The sequence below is a fragment of the Lytechinus variegatus genome, chromosome 7 (genome assembly GCF_018143015.1).
Source record: "Lytechinus variegatus isolate NC3 chromosome 7, Lvar_3.0, whole genome shotgun sequence".
Taxonomy (NCBI): Eukaryota; Metazoa; Echinodermata; class Echinoidea; order Temnopleuroida; family Toxopneustidae; genus Lytechinus; species Lytechinus variegatus.
Window position 1 is genome coordinate 1,092,673 of NC_054746.1, and position 20,160 is coordinate 1,112,832.

At 35.9% G+C, this 20,160-nt stretch overlaps 1 protein-coding gene across 4 annotated transcripts; it reads left to right on the forward strand.

Annotated features, from left to right (window-relative positions):
- Positions 1–184: 184 nt before the first annotated feature.
- LOC121418158 (leucine-rich repeat-containing protein 58-like) lies at positions 185–18,386 on the forward strand. Of its 4 annotated transcripts, none has more exons than XM_041611877.1 (10): positions 185–397; positions 9,858–10,188; positions 11,162–11,310; positions 12,147–12,284; positions 12,971–13,136; positions 13,554–13,803; positions 14,243–14,390; positions 15,675–15,796; positions 16,448–16,609; positions 17,898–18,386. In XM_041611877.1, the coding sequence occupies exons 1-10, from the start codon at positions 348–350 to the stop codon at positions 18,083–18,085; spliced, it is 1,704 nt and encodes a 567-aa protein (XP_041467811.1). In that variant the 5' UTR covers positions 185–347; the 3' UTR covers positions 18,086–18,386. The 4 variants fall into 4 exon arrangements, with proteins under 4 accessions (XP_041467811.1, XP_041467810.1, XP_041467812.1 ...); XM_041611876.1 differs by having other exon boundaries at positions 11,162–11,316; positions 12,153–12,284; positions 17,898–18,385; XM_041611878.1 differs by having other exon boundaries at positions 185–350; positions 11,162–11,316; positions 12,153–12,284; positions 17,898–18,384.
- Positions 18,387–20,160: the final 1,774 nt, after the last annotated feature.

Sequence of the window (20,160 nt, forward strand, 5' to 3'; positions counted from 1 at the left end):
TATGATGGAATCATTACTATATTCCAAAAATCAAATTGGCTGTAATCCAATATTGTCCGCGACTACAAACGCTCGGCGATAGCGAGCGACCAGCACGAGCCTAGCCCGGCCGCGCAGGCGGGCCAGGCTAGGCGCGCAGCCAGCTAGCTAGCTACGAGCGGCTAGCTTTGCTTGGCGGCCGATATTCCGTTGACATGATCAGCCATGAGCAGCCTCCACCTCCGCCCGACTTCCGCCGCCAATCCACAATCATTATTAGATAGTACATGTGCCTAAAATATTTGTGAACCCGTATATTAATCTTGGAGACTGCAAGCCGAGCTCACTGCAAAAATTCAACGCAAATAATGGTAAGATACGGTGCCCGTTATTCCTGGATCGTAGATCATAGATCGAGGTAGAAATAGTACGGTACGGTACCGGTAATATTATATTCCAGCGTGTGCGATTCGAATGCACACATCTCAAATACAGGAATCACGGTTTCGTGTGAAATATGTTCAAATTGCAAAGGAGCAAAATTGCCGGATGTAGCTAACTAGCAGCCTTGATGTCGATAAGTATGAATTAATTTCTTATTCCCCAAAATGCCAAACTGTAGTTTTAACTTCCATTTGATCTATCTGATCATCTATGAATGATCTAGTCATCACATCTTCACATACGGTACCGGTACTTAAGTCAATGTCTTAAAGGGAAGTTTACCCTGGCCTGAGCTGTCCCTGAGACTGAGTAAGTTTATTTCAAAAGCAGAAAAATTAATTAACATAATCGGTGAAGCCTTGTTTGACTTTTTCTTGTCTTGCCTCTTGGACTGTTAATTGTTAGGCTTAGCCTAAGGCCTAAGAGGAAAATTCTTTCAAAGACAAAGATTTTATTTTAAAAGTTAGGTCTATTAGAATTTTGTTATTTGTGACATCACATGCTAGCACAGTAGCAGCTGATTATTGTAAATTAAAAAACTTAATGAACATGATCATTTGAAATTTTATTTTCTAATTTGAAAACGATGTAGACTAACGTTAGATCTAAGTTTAGTAGACAAGTCAACAAACAATTATTTCACATCTGAATGAAAGAAAAATAAAATTTTAGTCATCCTGAACCATTAAAAAATTGAATTTTTTATATAACATAATATGGGGCAGCTGCTGCTGCTTGTATTGTAATTGTATTTATGATGCCACAAATCAATAACTTCAATTTGAAATAATTTTCTTAACCTTTAATGCTTTAATAATCTTTCACTAATAATTTTAATTATTTTTTCTGTTATTTTTACAATAAAATTGCTCTTTTTACCCCCTTGATATGTACGTATTGAATATTGTAATTTGTTGTTTTGTAATGTTCTTTAAAAGTGGAAAATAAATTGGATTGATAGATAATTTCAATGATTTCTCATACTGCATGAGTGAGCAAAACAATTATAAAAAGAAAATAATGAAAAAGACATAATTCAGACTCAGAAGCTCAGTGAGTTTCAGTGGGTTAAATGCTGCTGCTGTCATGTTTCATATCTGAAAAAAGGTCAATAATATCCATTTGCACTTATTTGAGTTATATTTAAGATTTTCAGTTATATTTGAGTTTTGAACCTATCCGATGATGGCGAGAGTCAGCGTGCGCTAATTAAAATATTTCTTAAAACCACGAAATTACAAGAAGCTGAATATTTTGGGTTGAATTAGTTTTGCAATCGGATTTGACTAATGTGAGTTAGCGTGAGGCTACGGCTACAAATGTAGATTGTGTGACTGTGTAAGCTATTAGTAAATGACTATATTTGAGTTCTACAAGTCGGGCCTAGTTACGATCCCATTTAATGGTTGCGAGAGTATGTGTTTATTTTTTTAGTTCCGATCGAATGAAATGAGATGCAGTGAATTTGACAGAGGCGAGTATAAGTGTGAGTCTACTATTACTAAAAGTCTAAAACCAGACAGGCCTACATCATTCAGCTCACGCACGTGCTGTCCTGTCTGGATGTGTCTGGAGTGAATCGTCCGATATACATTTGGTCACATTACACTCGCTACACCTTCAAATGGGATCGTACTTATAATATTTTCAATTTCATGTCGGGTTTCTCCCCATTCCCCAAATTATAGCAAAGCTTCTCATTTCTCAACTTCTGTAACATAATCACACTTCAAACAAAGATTCAAGACAAGATTTAATCACAGTAACTAATCACTTACATTCATCACCAGTAAGTTTTACTGAAAAACACGTCAATTCACAACCGACCACATACTCAGCGGGCGCACATCATAAACCTTTCTGGCACGATACCGCCTTTTAAGTATTGTTGTTTACGTGATGATATCAAAATTTATAGTGGATATGCCATTTAAACTGAAATAAGGAAAATTTGTGTTTTGTAATTTATATATTAAATATTAATTCATGAAAGATTTTCAATTGACAATTATCATTCTTTCATAATTCTCATCATCATTCATCACTACTGTATCTGTAATCTTGATAATCATTTAAAATCATTTTCACTAGCCATCACTCATCATCATCATCATTCATTTCATTTTCACTCTCATTATCATTCATCACAAAGTCCGCCATTATCATAATCACCAGTAAATCAGTATCATAATAATTGAGAGTACACATTAAAACAGAAGTCGAAATGAAATTGAGTTGGTGAGCTGAACAGATGCCTCAATTAACAGGAATTTAAAAAAAAATTCTAGGTCAACTTCTTGCCAGTCAAGGATATTTTAATAGGAGGGAAATACGTTCTCAAGTTTTCCTCCACACTTTTAAAGTCTTAAAAATAATGCTGTTTAAATGTTTCATCTACTTGAATGATTTAATCCCTTCATTCTAACAACTATCGTTTAAAGTAAAATATAAGATGAGTTACGCATTTGAAATCAAAACATAAGACGAGAAAGAAAAACGATCTTAAGCGACACCATAGTAAAATCGCCATCGTTATCAGAATGGAACTTTACTCCATTCACGGACGGTCATGCTCCAAATCTGATATAAGGTCATGTTTCAAAAGTGATATAAAAACTATGGTTTTCGGCGGGAATATATTACCAAAGAAGATTAATTAATATTGGTGATTATATTGGTGACTAAAACTTATAAATTTTGTTGGTGAGTCTTACTAAATTTAATGAGTTTTTGTGACAGGAAAGTGGTGAATCAGTGTCCACGGATACCCGAACCTGAAAAATGAAAACTGTTATCCATCCACGCGGGCGGAAACCGTTGGGATATCCATTTGGTGGCAGCACTAATCATGATGATGCGATTCGGACTCTCACCTTGTAATCAGGGGGGCATGTGTTTGAATCCTACCGCAATCTACATGTACATCCTATGGCAAGGCATCAATCCACTCATTCAATGAACAGCTATACATTCTTTTTATTATTATTTTTCTAAATTAAAAATAATGATTGATAAATGAAAATTTTCTTGCCAGCCCATATTACTTTTCACCAAATAGAGGGCGTATACAAAAATATGGACAAAATTCAGTTTTGAGCACTCTGATGAATACAAAAATCATTCCCAAGTTGCTAATGAAAATTAAATTGCAACTATATAGAAATTAGTATTTTTGGTCGCAAAGGTGTTATTTTAATGATTTTTTTAAAGTGTGTGTCTGCATTGTCATACATGTACCATAGTCCTACCTGTAGATTCCCCACAGGCTGGATGGTTGCAGTGAGCAAGTGGCATCCATCCACATTTTGCCACTCTTCACCCCAGTGTTAAATTGGTATCCGGTAAGATGGGAAAGCCTGTGTAGTATTCCGAGAAATAGATTCCTGAAACTTTTAATACTCCTCAGGGAGTGGAGAAAATGCATGTATACATTATGTGCGGGCATGGAAGGATTGATGGCTGGGGTCTTGATACGATAAATCCTCTAGCAGCTCCAAAAAGCTAAACTGGAATGAACTTTGCAATATGTCATGAAAGATTGGTGTCATAGTGAAGATCTATATTTTACAATAAAAGGAGAGTGTGGTGTGCAAGTAAAAACCTGGATACATCTTAAAGAACAAGAGATCTGGTTGGAGGCTGCAGATTTCTAATAATGGGAAGCACAGCCTCTTTGAATGCTGGTAGACCTGTTTTGTATACAACTTCGCCAGGCAGGAGGTTCCATATTCGGATTGTCCTTGGGAAGGAGTATAAGTTGTAGGAATCAATAGACGATTTTGGCACAGCAAATTTCAGTGTATGGTCCTTCCTTGCAAGATATGTTACCGGAGTGACTAAAGCTGGCATTGGCATGTTGACCAGTCTGTAGTGAATCTTGAAAAGAAGAGAGCATTGGTCCAGGAGTCGCCGATGATGTGTGTCCCATCCGCGAGCAGACAACAGGTGTGATGATGACGTAGACCACCTGTAATCATGGGCAACAAACCGAGCTGCTATTCTTTGTACTCGCTCAAGGTTTCTGATAGCAGTCAGTGTGTAGGGATTCCATGCCTCTGAGGCGTATTCAAGCTGGGGTAATAATAATTACAAGCACTTAAAAACAAAGTATTAAGCATAAATGGGCAATTCCATAAAGGGACCAACCTTTTTGTATGTCCGACCCCCATTTTCCTCAAGTTTTACTTCACTTCATAAACTGACCAAGTCCTGTTTACAGGCTGTCAAAAGAACAAGAAATCAGAGACAGAAAATTTCATTAAGGTCCCACATATAGGGGGTCAGACGAACATATTTGACATGTTGTGGTCTAGTGGTTCTGACTGTAGCCTTTCAAACAGATGGTCGTGGGTTCAAATCCTAGCCATGGCATGTTTTCCTTCAGCAAGAAATTTATTCACACTGTGCTGCACTCGATCCGGGTGTGGTAAATGTGTACCGGCAGGAAGTTATTCCTCAAAAAGCTGTGAGCACCAGAATCGGTAAACTAGCTTTATAGTCGGGGTAATATAGGAGCACCTTGAGCACTTAGCAAGGTGGATATATGCGTTAACAAATCCTATATTATTATGGAATTGCCCAAATGTAGCTACATGTATTATTTGAAGTAATGTTATGTGGCATCATGAGCTTTGAACTTTGACCTGAAGCCTGTCAGGAAAACTGTCATAATTTTTTTTTTCTTGTCTGATTTTGATAAATTTTACAGCTTTTTATTTGTCTGATTGATCTGTTACAAGTCATATACTTTCAGCCTGGTGTATTACGAGACAATGTGAATGTTTTTCCTTGGCATGCTTGGTGAATCCTATAAAAAAAACTTACCAAGTTTAGGTAGGGATCAGTGGTGATTATGGTGATAAAGATGATTGTGATTAATATTGATGTACAGAAATAATGATAAAAACCAATTCGCTGTGTTTTGTATGATTTTCTACACTTGGACTTTGAATCTACATAATACATGTAATTCTTTATACATGTATGTATTCTACTTTGTTTGTTCCTGGTCTGTTTTTATTTTTCTCTTTCATCCAGATGCACAGGCCTATTCCTAGGTACATGTAATGTAAAATACATTTATTTCTTGATGTTTCAATTATCCGATTTGGCTAAAGTATACTGCATCTTGTGAATCTGGATTGAAACAATATGGGATGATGATGGGTCACCATAAAGGCAGAAAACTTTTTTTGCCTTCAGATTGTTTAATCTTTTTGTTTGCATCGTTTGTTGAAACATCTTCTATATGTCATGTACATGTATATAATTAAGATTTGAATTACATTTAATTTGGCGCAGTAATTTTGATTATATTCTAGGTTCACTTATTTTCAAATTTCACAAGCTTCTACATGTAGTAGAAAAGAGTGGTTAAAAGGCAAAAAGTGCAGATTTTCCCTAAAAACAGCATGCAGGTCATATGAAATGTCATTTAGGACATAGATCACTCACTAAACCTGTATTTAAAGTGACTGAAAATAATATGTGTCTTGGTATCATTCTCCTAAATATGGTAGGAGGTTCTTTTTTTAATCTAGTATTTTGAAGACAAAGTGCTGAAACAGATACTGAACATTCCACTTTTTTTCTAGGACACTTGGTAAACATGTAACCCATATTTTTCTAATTTCTTAAATACAATTGCATTCATTATTCTCAATCCAAATGATCTGATGATGTCATTGATTTTGATAATGTGTACATAATTTTTCTTTTCCCCACTCTTTCATGAATTAAAATTTGTTTAATTGTACTTTGTCTTGTAAACTCATTGTAAATTCACCTTTTTGCATTACATGTTTTCCTAAAGTAGAGTCTGGAGATCAAGGGAAATCCCATTCTTTTACCTGACATATGGAATTCTGTGTTTATTTTGCTAATTTCCCAACAATTACACATTTTTTTCCAATGCCATTTGGCACATATATTTCATTTATGTACATACATGTACAGACACTTATGACGTCATTTTCTATTGGAACTCATTTTATGATCATTACCACAAATCCGCAACTGGTATTTACTAAAATGTTGATAATGCAATAAAATGATGACTCATTGTATCAATATAAAATATCCCCAATTAAAATGACATGGTGCAATGTTCAGTTCTAAACATAAATGTCTGCATTACATTTCAAATCCAGAAATTTCATAAGAGGTTTGGGGATTACTCATGGCATAACCATCTCGGTTCACAGATTACTGCATTTTTATAAAACCCCCATTTTCGCAAAATCATATCAGAATTCGTGCAGATGATCTGATGAATGAGACAGGTTTTTTTGTGTGAATTGAAGCTTTGATGAGCTATTATTTGTCATCGTTTGAGTACAAAGTAAATGTAAGTGATAAAAAGATTGCTTTAATATTATAAGTTTGTTTGAATTGCTCCCATTTACATGTAGAAGGCATCTTTAATCATAAATTTAATGATTGACTATCAGAAAGCTACAGAGAAATATTGTACAATGGTCATTCTGTGCTTGAGAAATCATCTTAAGGGGGGGGGGGTGCACAGTGCACAACAGGCTCCCAATCAAAATAAGTATTCATGATGTATTATTATTATTATTCATAATCTAGTCATAAATTGGAATAGTTACATTCACTTTGGGGGGATGTGCAGACCTTTATAGTAATGTGTACATTACTTCTGAAGAGAATGACATGTCCAGTGTGTGTTTGTGTGCCTCAGGGGATCTACTGTACATGGTCGCATTTCATAAGTTGGGTATGCAAAAAGGGTGGCGTACATGTATGAACAATTTTCCACACGGTGCCATGGATAAATTGTTGCTACATCACAGCATCTTGACCAAATTTATTGAGTAATATCTCATTTTGAAGCTAGAACTATAGGCTAAATATATTACCGGTACTATGAATTAGATCAATACAATAGCAGGAACAAAAACTATAGCACATTAAGTTTGAAGTAACAGGGGTGGTGGAGCCGGTGGATGCGGTAAATGATAAAATATTAATTAAACCTAATTAACAACTTACTATAATATGTAATATGACTGTTATCCTCATATTTCTGGGAGTTTTAAAGCAGGGAACAACTAAATGTCATAAAAATTTGACAATTTTGAAAATATGCAGCAATGGAATACATGTGTATGTCAGCTCTGATCTGCAACCTAATCAATTAGTAAACCGGAGAGATTTGGTTAATTATCTAATTTGTAATCTTAATTTTTAGTACAAATGTTGTGTATCATTGCAACAAACATTTCTACCCATGATGTTGTCATTTTGGCAAGCATATAAATACAGTGACGGGTATTTTGGGGGCAAAAATGTGAAATTAAATACTGTTAATTAATTAGTATAATTAATATGCATACACTAATAGATAATTATTCGATTTTTGGTACAGATTTAATTATTGATGTTTCAAGATTATAACTGCAATTTACTAGGGTGATCCAATGTTGCATTAACTTTTGACACCATTTTATGTGCAGCAGGTCCAATTTGAGAAAAACCCATTTCAAAATTCACATTTACATTGACGTCTATGTAATAATTAGCTGTTAATTAGTCATTTTAAGGAAAAATAAAGGTATTTGAGACTTAAAACTTTTCCATTATTTAGAGAATGGTAATAGCTATAACATATCAAAAAATAAAAATTATGACCATTTTTACCCTGTTCGCGAAATTGGACCACCTTATGACATGCGACCACATACATGTAGATCTATCAAGAGATTAAGGTGTAATTCAACCTGTGATAACCCAATCTGAAATCTAACCCATGCCTAATTATGGACAATGTGACGTGAGTAGGTCCAGATCGTTATAGGATCAGAGATTTGTGGTGACCTAAATCGCAAAGAGGAAGGGGATCACACTACCTCAAAATTGTGCCCCAAGGGATATATACCTGAAGCTGTACATGTACAGTACTTTCTTAATAGCTTAGAAGGTTATTTTATATACACATAGAGTATAGTATGTAGATTACTAGATTTGAAATAATTTCATTGGTATTCCTGCTTCATTTGACATTTTCAAAATAAATTATGAAAACTTGATAATTTCAACTGACATAGCAGTCTTTTGAGTGCAATGGTAGACTACCATTTGAGGCAAAAAGAACAAAAGAAAGACCTAAAACGCGAAATAATTTTTCATTGATTTCTTAAATCTGTTTGTAAAGACCCTAGTGTCTGTACCTCACATTTCGTAGTATGCATGTACCATCGTATAGCCTACAAAGAAATAACATTTTTTTCTTAATTTACAGTTTAAATCCTTGGTCAAACTAATATTTTAAAGTAGAAAGTATTAACATTTTCCTATGACAGATTTCAGTTCTTGCTCTCTTCAACAACGTGTGTGTTCACATGTACTATTGATTTAAATATTGCTAGTCCTTTAATTTGTAAGCTGTCTACATGTACATATTTTACATGTACTATGTATTGTTGCTTTTTTTAAGCGATTAAATTGGTTGCCCCACACTCCGATCTTGATGATTATAATAATAACTCTTATTTACCCAGGGTAGCCACTCTCAGCTGTGAGCTTCCAGCAGGCCAGGGGTGCATAACATTACCCTTTTCCATTCTCATACATGTACATCAAGCACCTGACAAGGCAGAAGATCTCTTTTTTTTAGTCTTTGGTGTAACTTGGCCAGGGATCGAACCCACAACCTCCCATTCATGGGGCAGACGCTCTACCACTGAGCCACCATGACCTCCTAATTTGTTTGATAGCTTTGCTCTTCATTATCGTGCTAGGTCTGCATTCCTAAATTTAATATTTTCATTCTTTGTAATTCATGAAATTTATGTTGTCACTAGGATTGACCTTGGTAGATCAATATGGCCTTTACCAATACCCCCCCACCCATGCACACACGCGCATTTTGATTTTTTTTTGTATTAATGTAATATATTCAAACTGATTTTAAATGTATTTTATTGTATTTAGGTTTGTTTGTGTATTTTTTATACTTAATTTTTGGACATAAATTTGAATTGAATAGGGTTGATTGTAAATCTGTTATGAAAATAGGTTTTATGATGCTCCGTAGAGACTACATGTATGACATCCCTTCAGACAAAAACTTTGTAGAGCGAATGTGGGTACTAGGCATTTTATAGAGTAAATTGATAAACTTTATAGCTTCAGGGAATATTGATGCTGATGCGGTTTCCATGATGAAAAAGTCATATTAATGTAACAATAAGATATATTGTTACCTACATGGCTACATATGTGCAATTTGTAAGTACATGTACATGTTTGTCACCAAATGAAAATGGCCCCATTAATAAGATATTGTGTTACACGTGTAACCTTGTATAATAATGACAAACTTATAGGTTTATGAAGACCAATTTTATTCTCTCCTACATGTATGAGACACTTACATTAAAGTTTGGACTATATTTGTGTTTCTTCCTTCACAGACACGCTAGTGCAGTCATGGGGCCATGCTGGCTTGACACCTTCCAGAGTCTACTTCCTTCAGGATGGCATTACATCATGTCCGGACTGAGTGACCTCCTCTTGACCACCGATGACCTCCAGTCCTTCGCCTTGGCTATCTTCATCCTGGGTCTACTCTCCTTCACGGTGGGCTGCCTGGTTTGGGGGCTGCTCCGCAAAGGGGTGCCAGCCAAGAGGGGAACAGAGCGGCATGGTGGGACCAGGAGGAGGTGTGGTACCAGGGGAGATGAGGTTGCGTTTGCCGCAATGGCTACGGGTGTATCGGCAGGCCATACAAAGAGATGGATTACAGTATGTACTCTTGCTCAAGTGATTTTATTATCCAGATATGTCCATGTGATACTTATACATGCAGAGATATATTAGCATTTGTGGTTGTTGGAGAAAAGCTTTCAATTATGTTATTTAAAGTCCTACATTTGTGTGAAAATTGCAACACGAAGGAAATTTTGTTAAGCAGTCATCTGTAGACAAATTTGGAGTGAACCGTGATGCGATACCAGGGCCCTGTTGCATTAAAGTTACTATTATGGTAATTTGCCATCCATTGGTAACTTGCATGGAATCCTTGATTTTGATAGGCTGTAGATCAGCGTTAGTTACCATGGTCGCTACCATTGGATGGCAAAGTTATCATTATTAGTAGTAACTTTTATACAACGGGCCCAGGAATATCATTCCTTGACACACATGCATTAAAGTTGTTTTTAGTGTGCAGGGACCATAACATTGAATGGCTTTAATAGCTTTTGGTGTCATCTGGAATATCTTGTGTATATATATATATATGGAAGACATTTACATTTACACCAGATAATTTCTAGCCTCTTACAAAAACTAAAACCCTATGACCCCCCCCCCCCTCCATGGAGATGTTGCATGTAATGTAGGAAACCTTTCGCAACATCAACTTACATGTATCACTAATCAGTATAGAGTGAAGTTTGTCAATTGATGCAATTATATTTCCAAACCAGGGGCAGATACATGATTTTCCAAAGGGGGGGGGCACATTTTTTGAGGGAAAAAAAAGTTTTCAACAAAAAAAGGAGATTTCGTCCACAAAAATATTTGACAAGCAAAAAAAAAGGGTCTTCTATTCCAAAGGGCAGGGGGCACACTTCTGTTTTACAGTATTTTTACATTGCAAATTTTAATTGTGCCTCTCAAAAGGGGGGGGCATGGGCTGGCTTTGCCCTCCCCCTGGATCCGTCAGTGTTCCAAACTGTTATAAATGAGCTATCACACCTCTTTGTACTTGCAGCATCGCAAACATGAGCGCTTCTCATCTAACATGAGGAGGGACAGTCCCCGGCGCTCCGGTGGTGAGGTCATCATATCTTGTAGGGAAATCCCCAGGTCACAACCCTCCCTTTCCTGCAGGAGCTGCAGGCTTTTGCCAGCAAAGAGGAAGTGCCGGTGAGTGAGTCATTGATATAGAGAGAGGAGAAAGATAGAGAGATAAGGAAGGGGGTATTGTGTTGTTACTGATAGAGGTAAGTTAGTAGTTTGCTGTCCAAACCCGTCACTCATTTAAAGGACAAGTCCACCCCAACTAAAAGTTGACTTGAATAAAAAGAGAAAAATCCAACAAGAATAACATTGAAAATTTCATCAAACTCAGATTAAAAATAAGAAAGATATGACATTTTAAAGTCTCGCTAAATTTCATGAAACAGTTATATGCACATTCTGATTGGTATGCTAATGAGGAGACTGATGACGTCATCCACTCACTATATCTTTTGTATTTTATGAAATGAAATATTACAATTTTCTCATCATTGCCAATTGAAACAACAATTAATTCCTCCCTGAACATATGGAATTAGCATTGTTTGATACTATATGGTCCAGTCTAGTTGGTCAAATATGTAAAAAAATGAAATATTGTATAATTCAAACAATAATACAAAAAAAAATATTGAGTGATGGACATCATCTACTGTCTCATTTGCATGTAACTGAATTATGCATATCACCGTTTTGATTAAAATAATCAAAAGTTTGAATGTCATAACATTTTTATTTTACATCCGAGTTTGATGAAAATTTTCAGCATTATGCTAGTTTGATTTTTCTCTGTTAATTCAAATCAACATTTTTCTGGGGTGGACTTGACCTTTACATAGTTTCATTCGTAGGTTTCCCATATTCCTTTGTGTTTTATGAAGTTTAGATTCAGAACTTATTGATATTGTCCGTATAAATTTCAGGCAAGCTGGAGTTTTTAACATTGTTTCCATATTGTGTAGGTATAAGCAGTGTGGAGCCTGTTGCCGAGCTAACAAACTATCGATCTGTTCAGCCCATGGGACAGGGGATGTCAAAGCCAAGGGTATGGTAGAGACTGCGTGTGGTGAAAAACCTGTAGAACTAGATATCAGGTTAGTAAACTTTTGAATTTCCAATTTTGGAATTGTAATTGGAAAAGTATGTGTGCAAGTTTCTCATCTATAAGGAACGAGCACTGTTTCATGATAGAACTTTGCCGACATCCAATCAGATTCTACCATTTCAGTAACTAATAACCCTTTGTTCTTTGTGAAGCAGGCCCACATTATTCTCTATACATCTTAATATTTGTTTGATGTTATAGGATGAAGTACAAGTACCATCTTGATATAAAGATGAAGAAATAAAGATAATGATAAATATAGCTTGTCCGTCACCTGGGAAATGAAGAATTACCAGAATTTGATTGAGCATCTCCTCATTTTTTTTAATCAAGACCTTACTCATACCAGATATGACTGTTATTCTCATAGACCAGAGGTAGTGATTCAATAGAAAGTGAAAAATAATGATAATGATATGCATTAATATAGTGCCATCTACATGTATCTAGAAATAATCTATCCCGAAGCGTATTGTTTTTATTATTATTACCCCGGCTTTAGCTTGAATTGAAAGTGATGAGTAAGTAGCCTAAAAAAAGAGGGTTTTTAAGAGATGACACTGACGCTCGATATATTACAATACTTAATAACAATGGGTATGGATTCAAGTATAATTACTTTTTTTTACGTATCTGTTATTGATAATCATATTGTCTTGTCTCTGTAAACTGCAGTTACATGAATTTGAAATACTGCCCTCAGCTGATCGGGTATGTTGGTCGTCAATTGACTGTACTGAATTTGTCTAACAATCGCCTTGTCTCATTGCCGGAAGAGATCGGTCTGCTGGGCGGATTAGAGCAACTCTTTCTGCAATACAACTGCCTTGAAAAGCTGCCAGTAAGTTGCCCTACTTAAATTAGAATCCACTTCCCTTTATTGAAAATCATAGTGCAATCATTGTAGATGTCAATACTATCTATACATGTACTTGCCTATTCACCTCAGATTATTTCTTTCTCTCAATGACAATCTATATGAATTGCTGCATTTCAGAAATTTAAGAATAACTCTTTCTACATGAATTTTGCCCTGTCAAAACTGCTTATCATATGGCCTACATATTAATGTCTTGTAAGGGGCACTAGTGTTGGAATTCAGCTCAGGATCTTGTAGTGCACAGCCTAGGAACCTTTCCACTGATCCACATCACTTCTACAGTCTGAGGGATTTTGGGAATCATCTCTATGTTTGCAATGTCTCCAGAATAGTCTATTTTCATCTGGTGTTTTTAATTGTTTCCTCTTCCCTCATCAGAAATGTATCGGTAACTTCAGTCGTCTCCAGGAGCTTGACTGCAAGAACAACCACCTCCAATCCCTGCCATCCACCCTGGGACGGCTCTCAGTCTTGGTCATTCTCAATGTGACCAACAACCTGATGACCGAAATGACCAGTAGCGTCGGTCAGTTGACACACCTGGAGGAGCTCTGTGCCCACTCCAACCAGCTTACCGCACTCCCGGATGAACTCTGCAACCTGGTCAATCTGACCGCTCTCTATGTTGGTCAGTGCCATTTGTTTGTTGATCATAGAAACTGTTCTTGAAGAATTTTAATATAAGATGTAGGGAGTTTTTTAAGGTTAGATTAGTGCTGTAGCCGAACTGCCGAACCGAACGAAAGTTCGCCGAACTTGGCACTTCCGAACTGAACTGAACACAAAGGTCTGGTTTGATGGTTCAGTTTTAAAAAATGGCACATTAATTCTAAAATCTGGCACACTAACCCTAACCCCGATGAAAAAGTTCCAGGAGAAAGGATTTACAGCTAAAACAACAACAAAAATTGAAATAAAATGTAATAAAAAAGGGGAAAAACAAATAATATATATTTCACAAAATTAGGATGAAAACAGCATTCTGGAGACTACCACTACCCATACAATACTATGAAATCACCTACTAGAATGACCAATCATATTTGCAAACATTATTTTCTATGCAGGAGAGAACCGTTTGCACAGTTTACCCTCTTCCTTTGGGAGGCTTGTACGCCTGACTGAATTAGATGTGTCATCCTGTGAACTAACCCACCTCCCTGCCTCTCTATCAAGGTGTACATCACTCAACAAAGTCTGGCTTTCAAATAACAGGTATGTACAGTTTCATGGACAGGGAAATATTACATAAGGGCCCTGGGTTATTTTGCCCCCACATCGCTCAAAAGAGCCCTGGAAAAAAAAAGGAGTCGCACAAATTCCCCATCTACTAAATTATAATAGCTTATCCAGTGTCACCGATTAAGGCTTCTGGTTTAAAAGTAGCCCATGAAAGTTTTTATAATGTACATCTTTCAAAACTGAGTGGAAAAGATGTGAGATTGAGCCAAAGTGAAGGTCATTGATTCATTGGTAAATGCTACATAATTGATGACTCACAGATTGGAATACATTTATATTATTTTTATGCCTCCACCCAATGTACATGAAGGTGGTTTTCGGAGATATTAGGGGTTTGGATTGTTCCTTCACTCTATCCATTTTCTTTTAATTCTCATAATAAACATAGAATTATTTAATAAATCAACTTCAAAGACAGTCTGAGAATATGTATAGGAGTAACTATGATTTGATTTAGATACATGTATCTTGGCCAAAGGTTTGTTCTCACAATAACTGAAGAATGGTTAGAGGTATAAACTTCAAAATTTGTTTGAAGGAGATTAATCTGGTCAGGATTTGGGGTCAAATTGTCCAAGGTCAAAATTCATATAGGTGATTATTTGACAAATTTAGTAGTTGGGTTTTGATATATTAAATTTTGACTGTTTCTATTTTTTTCTCTACTGATTCTTTCAGTCCAATAGTAGATTGTAGCAGTTCTGTCGATCTACATGTATTCTCATTTAGCCCATAATTAATGCCTTTCTAGACATCATAGATTGATATGTATCTATTTTTTAATGTTTTTTTTATTTTCTGTCATTGAAGTACTGAGTTCAACAAATCATTAATAAATCCCGATATTCAAAAGTGATCACAAAATAGAAATATTTGAAAAAAAATTGGTGTATGATCATTTCCTGCTTTCTATGTCATGTACACTGCACTTCTCATTGTTTGTATTTATTAAACAAAAGTTCTATATATCATTACGACCCAGTGTTTTATTTTTCGTGTAATGAAACTAAGTTTATTTAGGGGCTTGCCTTTTGTACAAGCTTTGCTTTTTTTCGGCAAGACCCTCTGTTTTACTTTAAAATACAAATGTCATATTAGGTAATTTTATTTATTGAATTGTGTTCCTTAAATCTAAGATTATGTTATATAATTATTTTATTATGTCTTGCAGTATTTTCGACCTTGTTATATTTATCATACTTATGTTGTGAAACGGAAATCAATAAATCAAATCAAATCAAATTTCATCTTCTTTAGGTTGACATCCTTACCAGATCAGATAGGACGTCTTCACCTCCTCAAGGAACTGCATGTCAGGAACAACCCTCTGGAGTACTTCCCTGCATCTCTTTCATACCTTCAACTTTATACATTCAGTGGTAAGACATGTCTTCAACTGTTACTAATTACTTATTGAAATAATAAAGTTTTGAGAGATACCAATTGGAACCAGTTGTGGCCAGGGGTGTTTCAGGAAGAGTTAAGTAAGACAATAATAGAGTCATGCTTAAACACCGACAGGCCCATGTAATTTAATGCATGGTCTGAGTGATTAATACACATCCCATGTGCATGATCTGACCAGTGCGATGCTGCGTTATATACCGCATGCAATTAGAATAATAGTGCGACACCAATCCACACTTAAATCTTAGTGAAACAACCCCCCCCCCCCCGACAAACCCATTGGTGGTAGATTATTCGTCATTAACACTTAATTTTTAACCCCCCTCCCCATTCTTTGTCTGATCATTTGGTGTTCAAGTGCCTGTGGTTGAGACTTAAGTTGTGAAAGTTCAATAAATAGTAAACATAGAAATGGAAAAAGTTAATCTTTCTCATAAAAATTAGTTAAAATCTTTAGAAAATATATTTGGGAGATTAAGATAGTAATCATAGCACCATCCTTGAAATGTGATGCAAAACAGATGTCAGAATAAGTTTGCTTTCATAATGAATGATGATAAAGAAGATGACTAAAATGATTGTCTAATACATGTACCTTTCTTTTCTTCTTTTCTTTTATAAAGTAAATCATGACAAGCTTATAGATGAGTGGGACCAGCCTTCTCGAAATAAGATGACATTCCATCCTGAGACCAGTGTACCACCCTTACAGGAGCTAGCAGCTCGATGTATATCAAGCAATGGGCTCAACTGGAACGAGGGAGATCTACCCGCAAATCTATGTGGTAAGCCAGCAAAGAAATTGTGAAATAAGCAATGTTTCGCATCATCTAAACCAGGGGGAGGGGATATTTCATTAAGAGTTTTTGTCAGTGATTTTCGCCAATAGATGTATAAGCTTTTGCAATTCCTTGCATCCGATTGGCTAGCCAGTGAAAATCACCGTCAAATCTCTTCATGAAATGCTTCCCTGCTTCTCCCATTGGTTTTAAAGAACTTCAAGTTTTCATTTAATATCAATGTAAAGAATAAGACACATACAGGTATTAAATTAAAGTTGAAAAAATTAGTGACAAGGACCCTCTATTAATTATCTTTATATGTATCTCATTTATGTGAATTGAGTTTGTCTGTTCAAGTTAAGAATGTGCCATAATCCCATTGAATTTGAAAGTTGATTGTGGTAGAACTTGTAAAAGTTAAAACTGATAAAAGCAAGAAGTGAAAGATTCAATTATTTGCACTGGGCCAGTCTTACGAAGAGTTACAATTGATCTGATCAATCGCAACTATGAACGGCCAGCAACGTCAACATCTAGTAATCATGTTTGTTCGAATTATTTTCTAACTATGATGTATATGCATGCATTCAATGTTTTCTTTAAAATTCGCTGTTTCTCTTTGTTTACAAAAGACATTATGCAAATTTTCCTATAGAAAAAATTACGACACTGATAGATTTCCATAGAGTTACATTGATTGGATCAATCACAACTCTTTGTAAGACAGGGCCCAGGTATACATCTGGGGAGCATTTCAAGCAATCAGTGATTTCCATTGACAATCAACCTTTTAAATTCTTCCATGTGATTGGCTAAACACAATTTAATCAGTAAAACTTACTGACTTTTTGCTTTGTGAAACACCCCCTGTGTTCTTATAGTGTGGGTAGAAGCTATGTAGTAAGAGGGTTGGGTAGAATGTATCATGCCTTTTTAATCATTTCATACGTTATTGTATTGTGCCAGTAAAGCTTAATTAAGTGGTAGCCCAAATTTCTGTTTTTGTTTGGTCGGGTATCTTTTAAGTATTAAGCCTGTGATAATGTACGGATAGTACAATGTACTTGATGGAGTAAATATCACTTTCTTTTCATTATAGAAATGTTTTACAACATACAGTAAACTCTGCTTAAGTCAAACAATTGCCTATTAAGTCAAGGCATTTTGCAGACCAGAAATTGCAAATTTATGTTATTTACTTCTCTTAAGTTTAATTTTTCCTAAGATTTCCATGGTCCTCTACTGAGGCAGATTCACTTGATTGGGTGAATATGATTTTTTCTTATTATAGAAATGCTGCGGAATGTCCGACAGTGCTCTTGTTGCGAGGGCCCCTTCTTCACGTACTACAGCTCTGAGCTGGTCTTTGCCAACATCGGTATCTTTCATCGTGTGCCACTATACCAGCAGATCTGCTCCCCGTACTACAACATCCGCTGCCAGCCGGTTACCTGGAATGACCACCAGGTCAACGACTGATGATCATCATCAAAATTAATGATGATAATAGGCATCTATCAATATATGATATATTCCAAGGCACACTATTATTGTTAACCCGGCTTTAGCGCGAGCTTCCTTTTTCATCGCTCGGTGCATTCAAGGAATTAATCCTGCTGGGTACCTATTTACCACACCTGGTTCAAGAGCAGCACAATGTGAGTAAATTTTTTCTGATAGTGATTGCTCTGGTTTGCACAGGGATGTTTATCTACTATTGCCGTGGTGAACAGCGAGATTGGAAAAATAAATAGGAGGCTGTTTTCTCTATGTTCCTAAAACTAGTTTACTGGAAACTAGTTTAGTGGAAACTAGTTTAACGTGTAGTGAGAACGGTCAAAGCGGTCTTGGAAGCGATCTTCCAAACCAGTTTGGAAAACCACCTCGCGATGTAGTTTTCAAGATCGCTTTGCCTTGTTAAACTGGTTTTAGCGTAAGTGAGGACACAGCCGTTCTTCGGGAAGCGATCTTCGCACATTTTGAGCGCGCTACTCCACACGACAGGTGTAGAATGCCTATGCTGCGGTTTCGAATTTCACGCGAAACGTGTCACCCCACTGAGAGCGTTTCCATAGCAACAAGAGCGCTTTACGTGAAGTGAAATTGAAAACCACTTTCGTGTGATCAAGTGAGAACGCTAGCAAAGCGATCTTCCAAAGTGGTTTCCTGAATCGGTTTCCAGTAAACTAGTTTTAGAAAGTGTAATGAGAATGGCCTCTAGGATTCTTGTGGATGGATAGGAGGAGTTTGCAGGGCCCACGATCATGGTGTATTCCTACTTCATATTTCTACTTTGAACAATGAAATATAGATTTTCATTTTGTGACAAGGGTATGATCCTGCTAATCCATTGCCTAACACAAAATGTCTGATCCCTGTCCAAAGATCCTCAGTCCGATTAAAGCTGTGTTATTTCTAATAATATAGTATAAGTCGATACAAAGTTCAGTTGGTTTCATTGGTTTGACACTGGTCTGACTCATGAACATAAAGTATTTGATCTCATTCAATGTCTTTTTCATTTCTTGTGTATTGATTCACTACTTTACAATGTAATTGACTCAGTTTGTGCAATGCTAATGTCTGTGAACAACTCCAATCCCCTTCTCTCTCTCTCTCTCTCTCCCTCTCTCTCTGTTATTCTAAGGGTGAGATGAGTATAGGGATGAAGCTTTTTATATTCTGCTGTGTGTAAGTGATTGCAAATCAGTATGCAATATGTAATGCCTTTAGTAGCAAAGCCAAGTTACTCTGTTGCAAGTTTAAATGTTGCTGGTACCTTGTTTCAACTAGTTTTGATATTATATCATTGATTAACAATTGGTGTTTTAATCATAAATGATTAGTGTTGACTGGAATTTTTTTCCTCTGATTTTGCTGATGTGGGAGGTGTTCTATAAAGTGTGTTGCTTTTTCATGATTGTACGACTAAATTTCCAATATTCATATGTGATATTTCTATGTTTTTGTATACGCTGCTCTGAGCTATTTATCTTGACGTAAAATCCTTGATTCTATATTCAGAATGATCTTTTTTCTTTGTTATTGCCTGAGAGTCCTTAATTATCTACATTTTGAAATAGTTTTCATCTTTTTATCTTACATGTGTACAAGATAAAAGCTAGCTGGCCACGCATTATTAGGTATTGCTTATCATTAGGCTGTATTGATTTGGTTTTAGACAGCTCTGTTTGGATCGTTTAATGCTGGCATTAAAATAAAATATGTGTGCACACATTAATGGTTTCGTTTTAAGTAAGATTTTTTTTCTACTTGTGCAACGAGTGAATATAACTTAACGTGTTCTGTGCATAAAGGCATGTAGGCTGTTTTATATATTTTTCATATTCCGTTTGAAACTGACTTAAAGTACTGAAGTGTGATATTGCAGTCATTCATTGCCATGGCAACTGCTTCTGAATGTTTTAAAAGTCTCAAATGTCTGTGATGACATCATGTGCTAATGATCCAAGTTCCTAATTCCAACTTGCTGATTAATGCCGTGCACATTGTTGTTTTAATAAGCATGACTCTAATAGGGTGTTGCAAGAAAC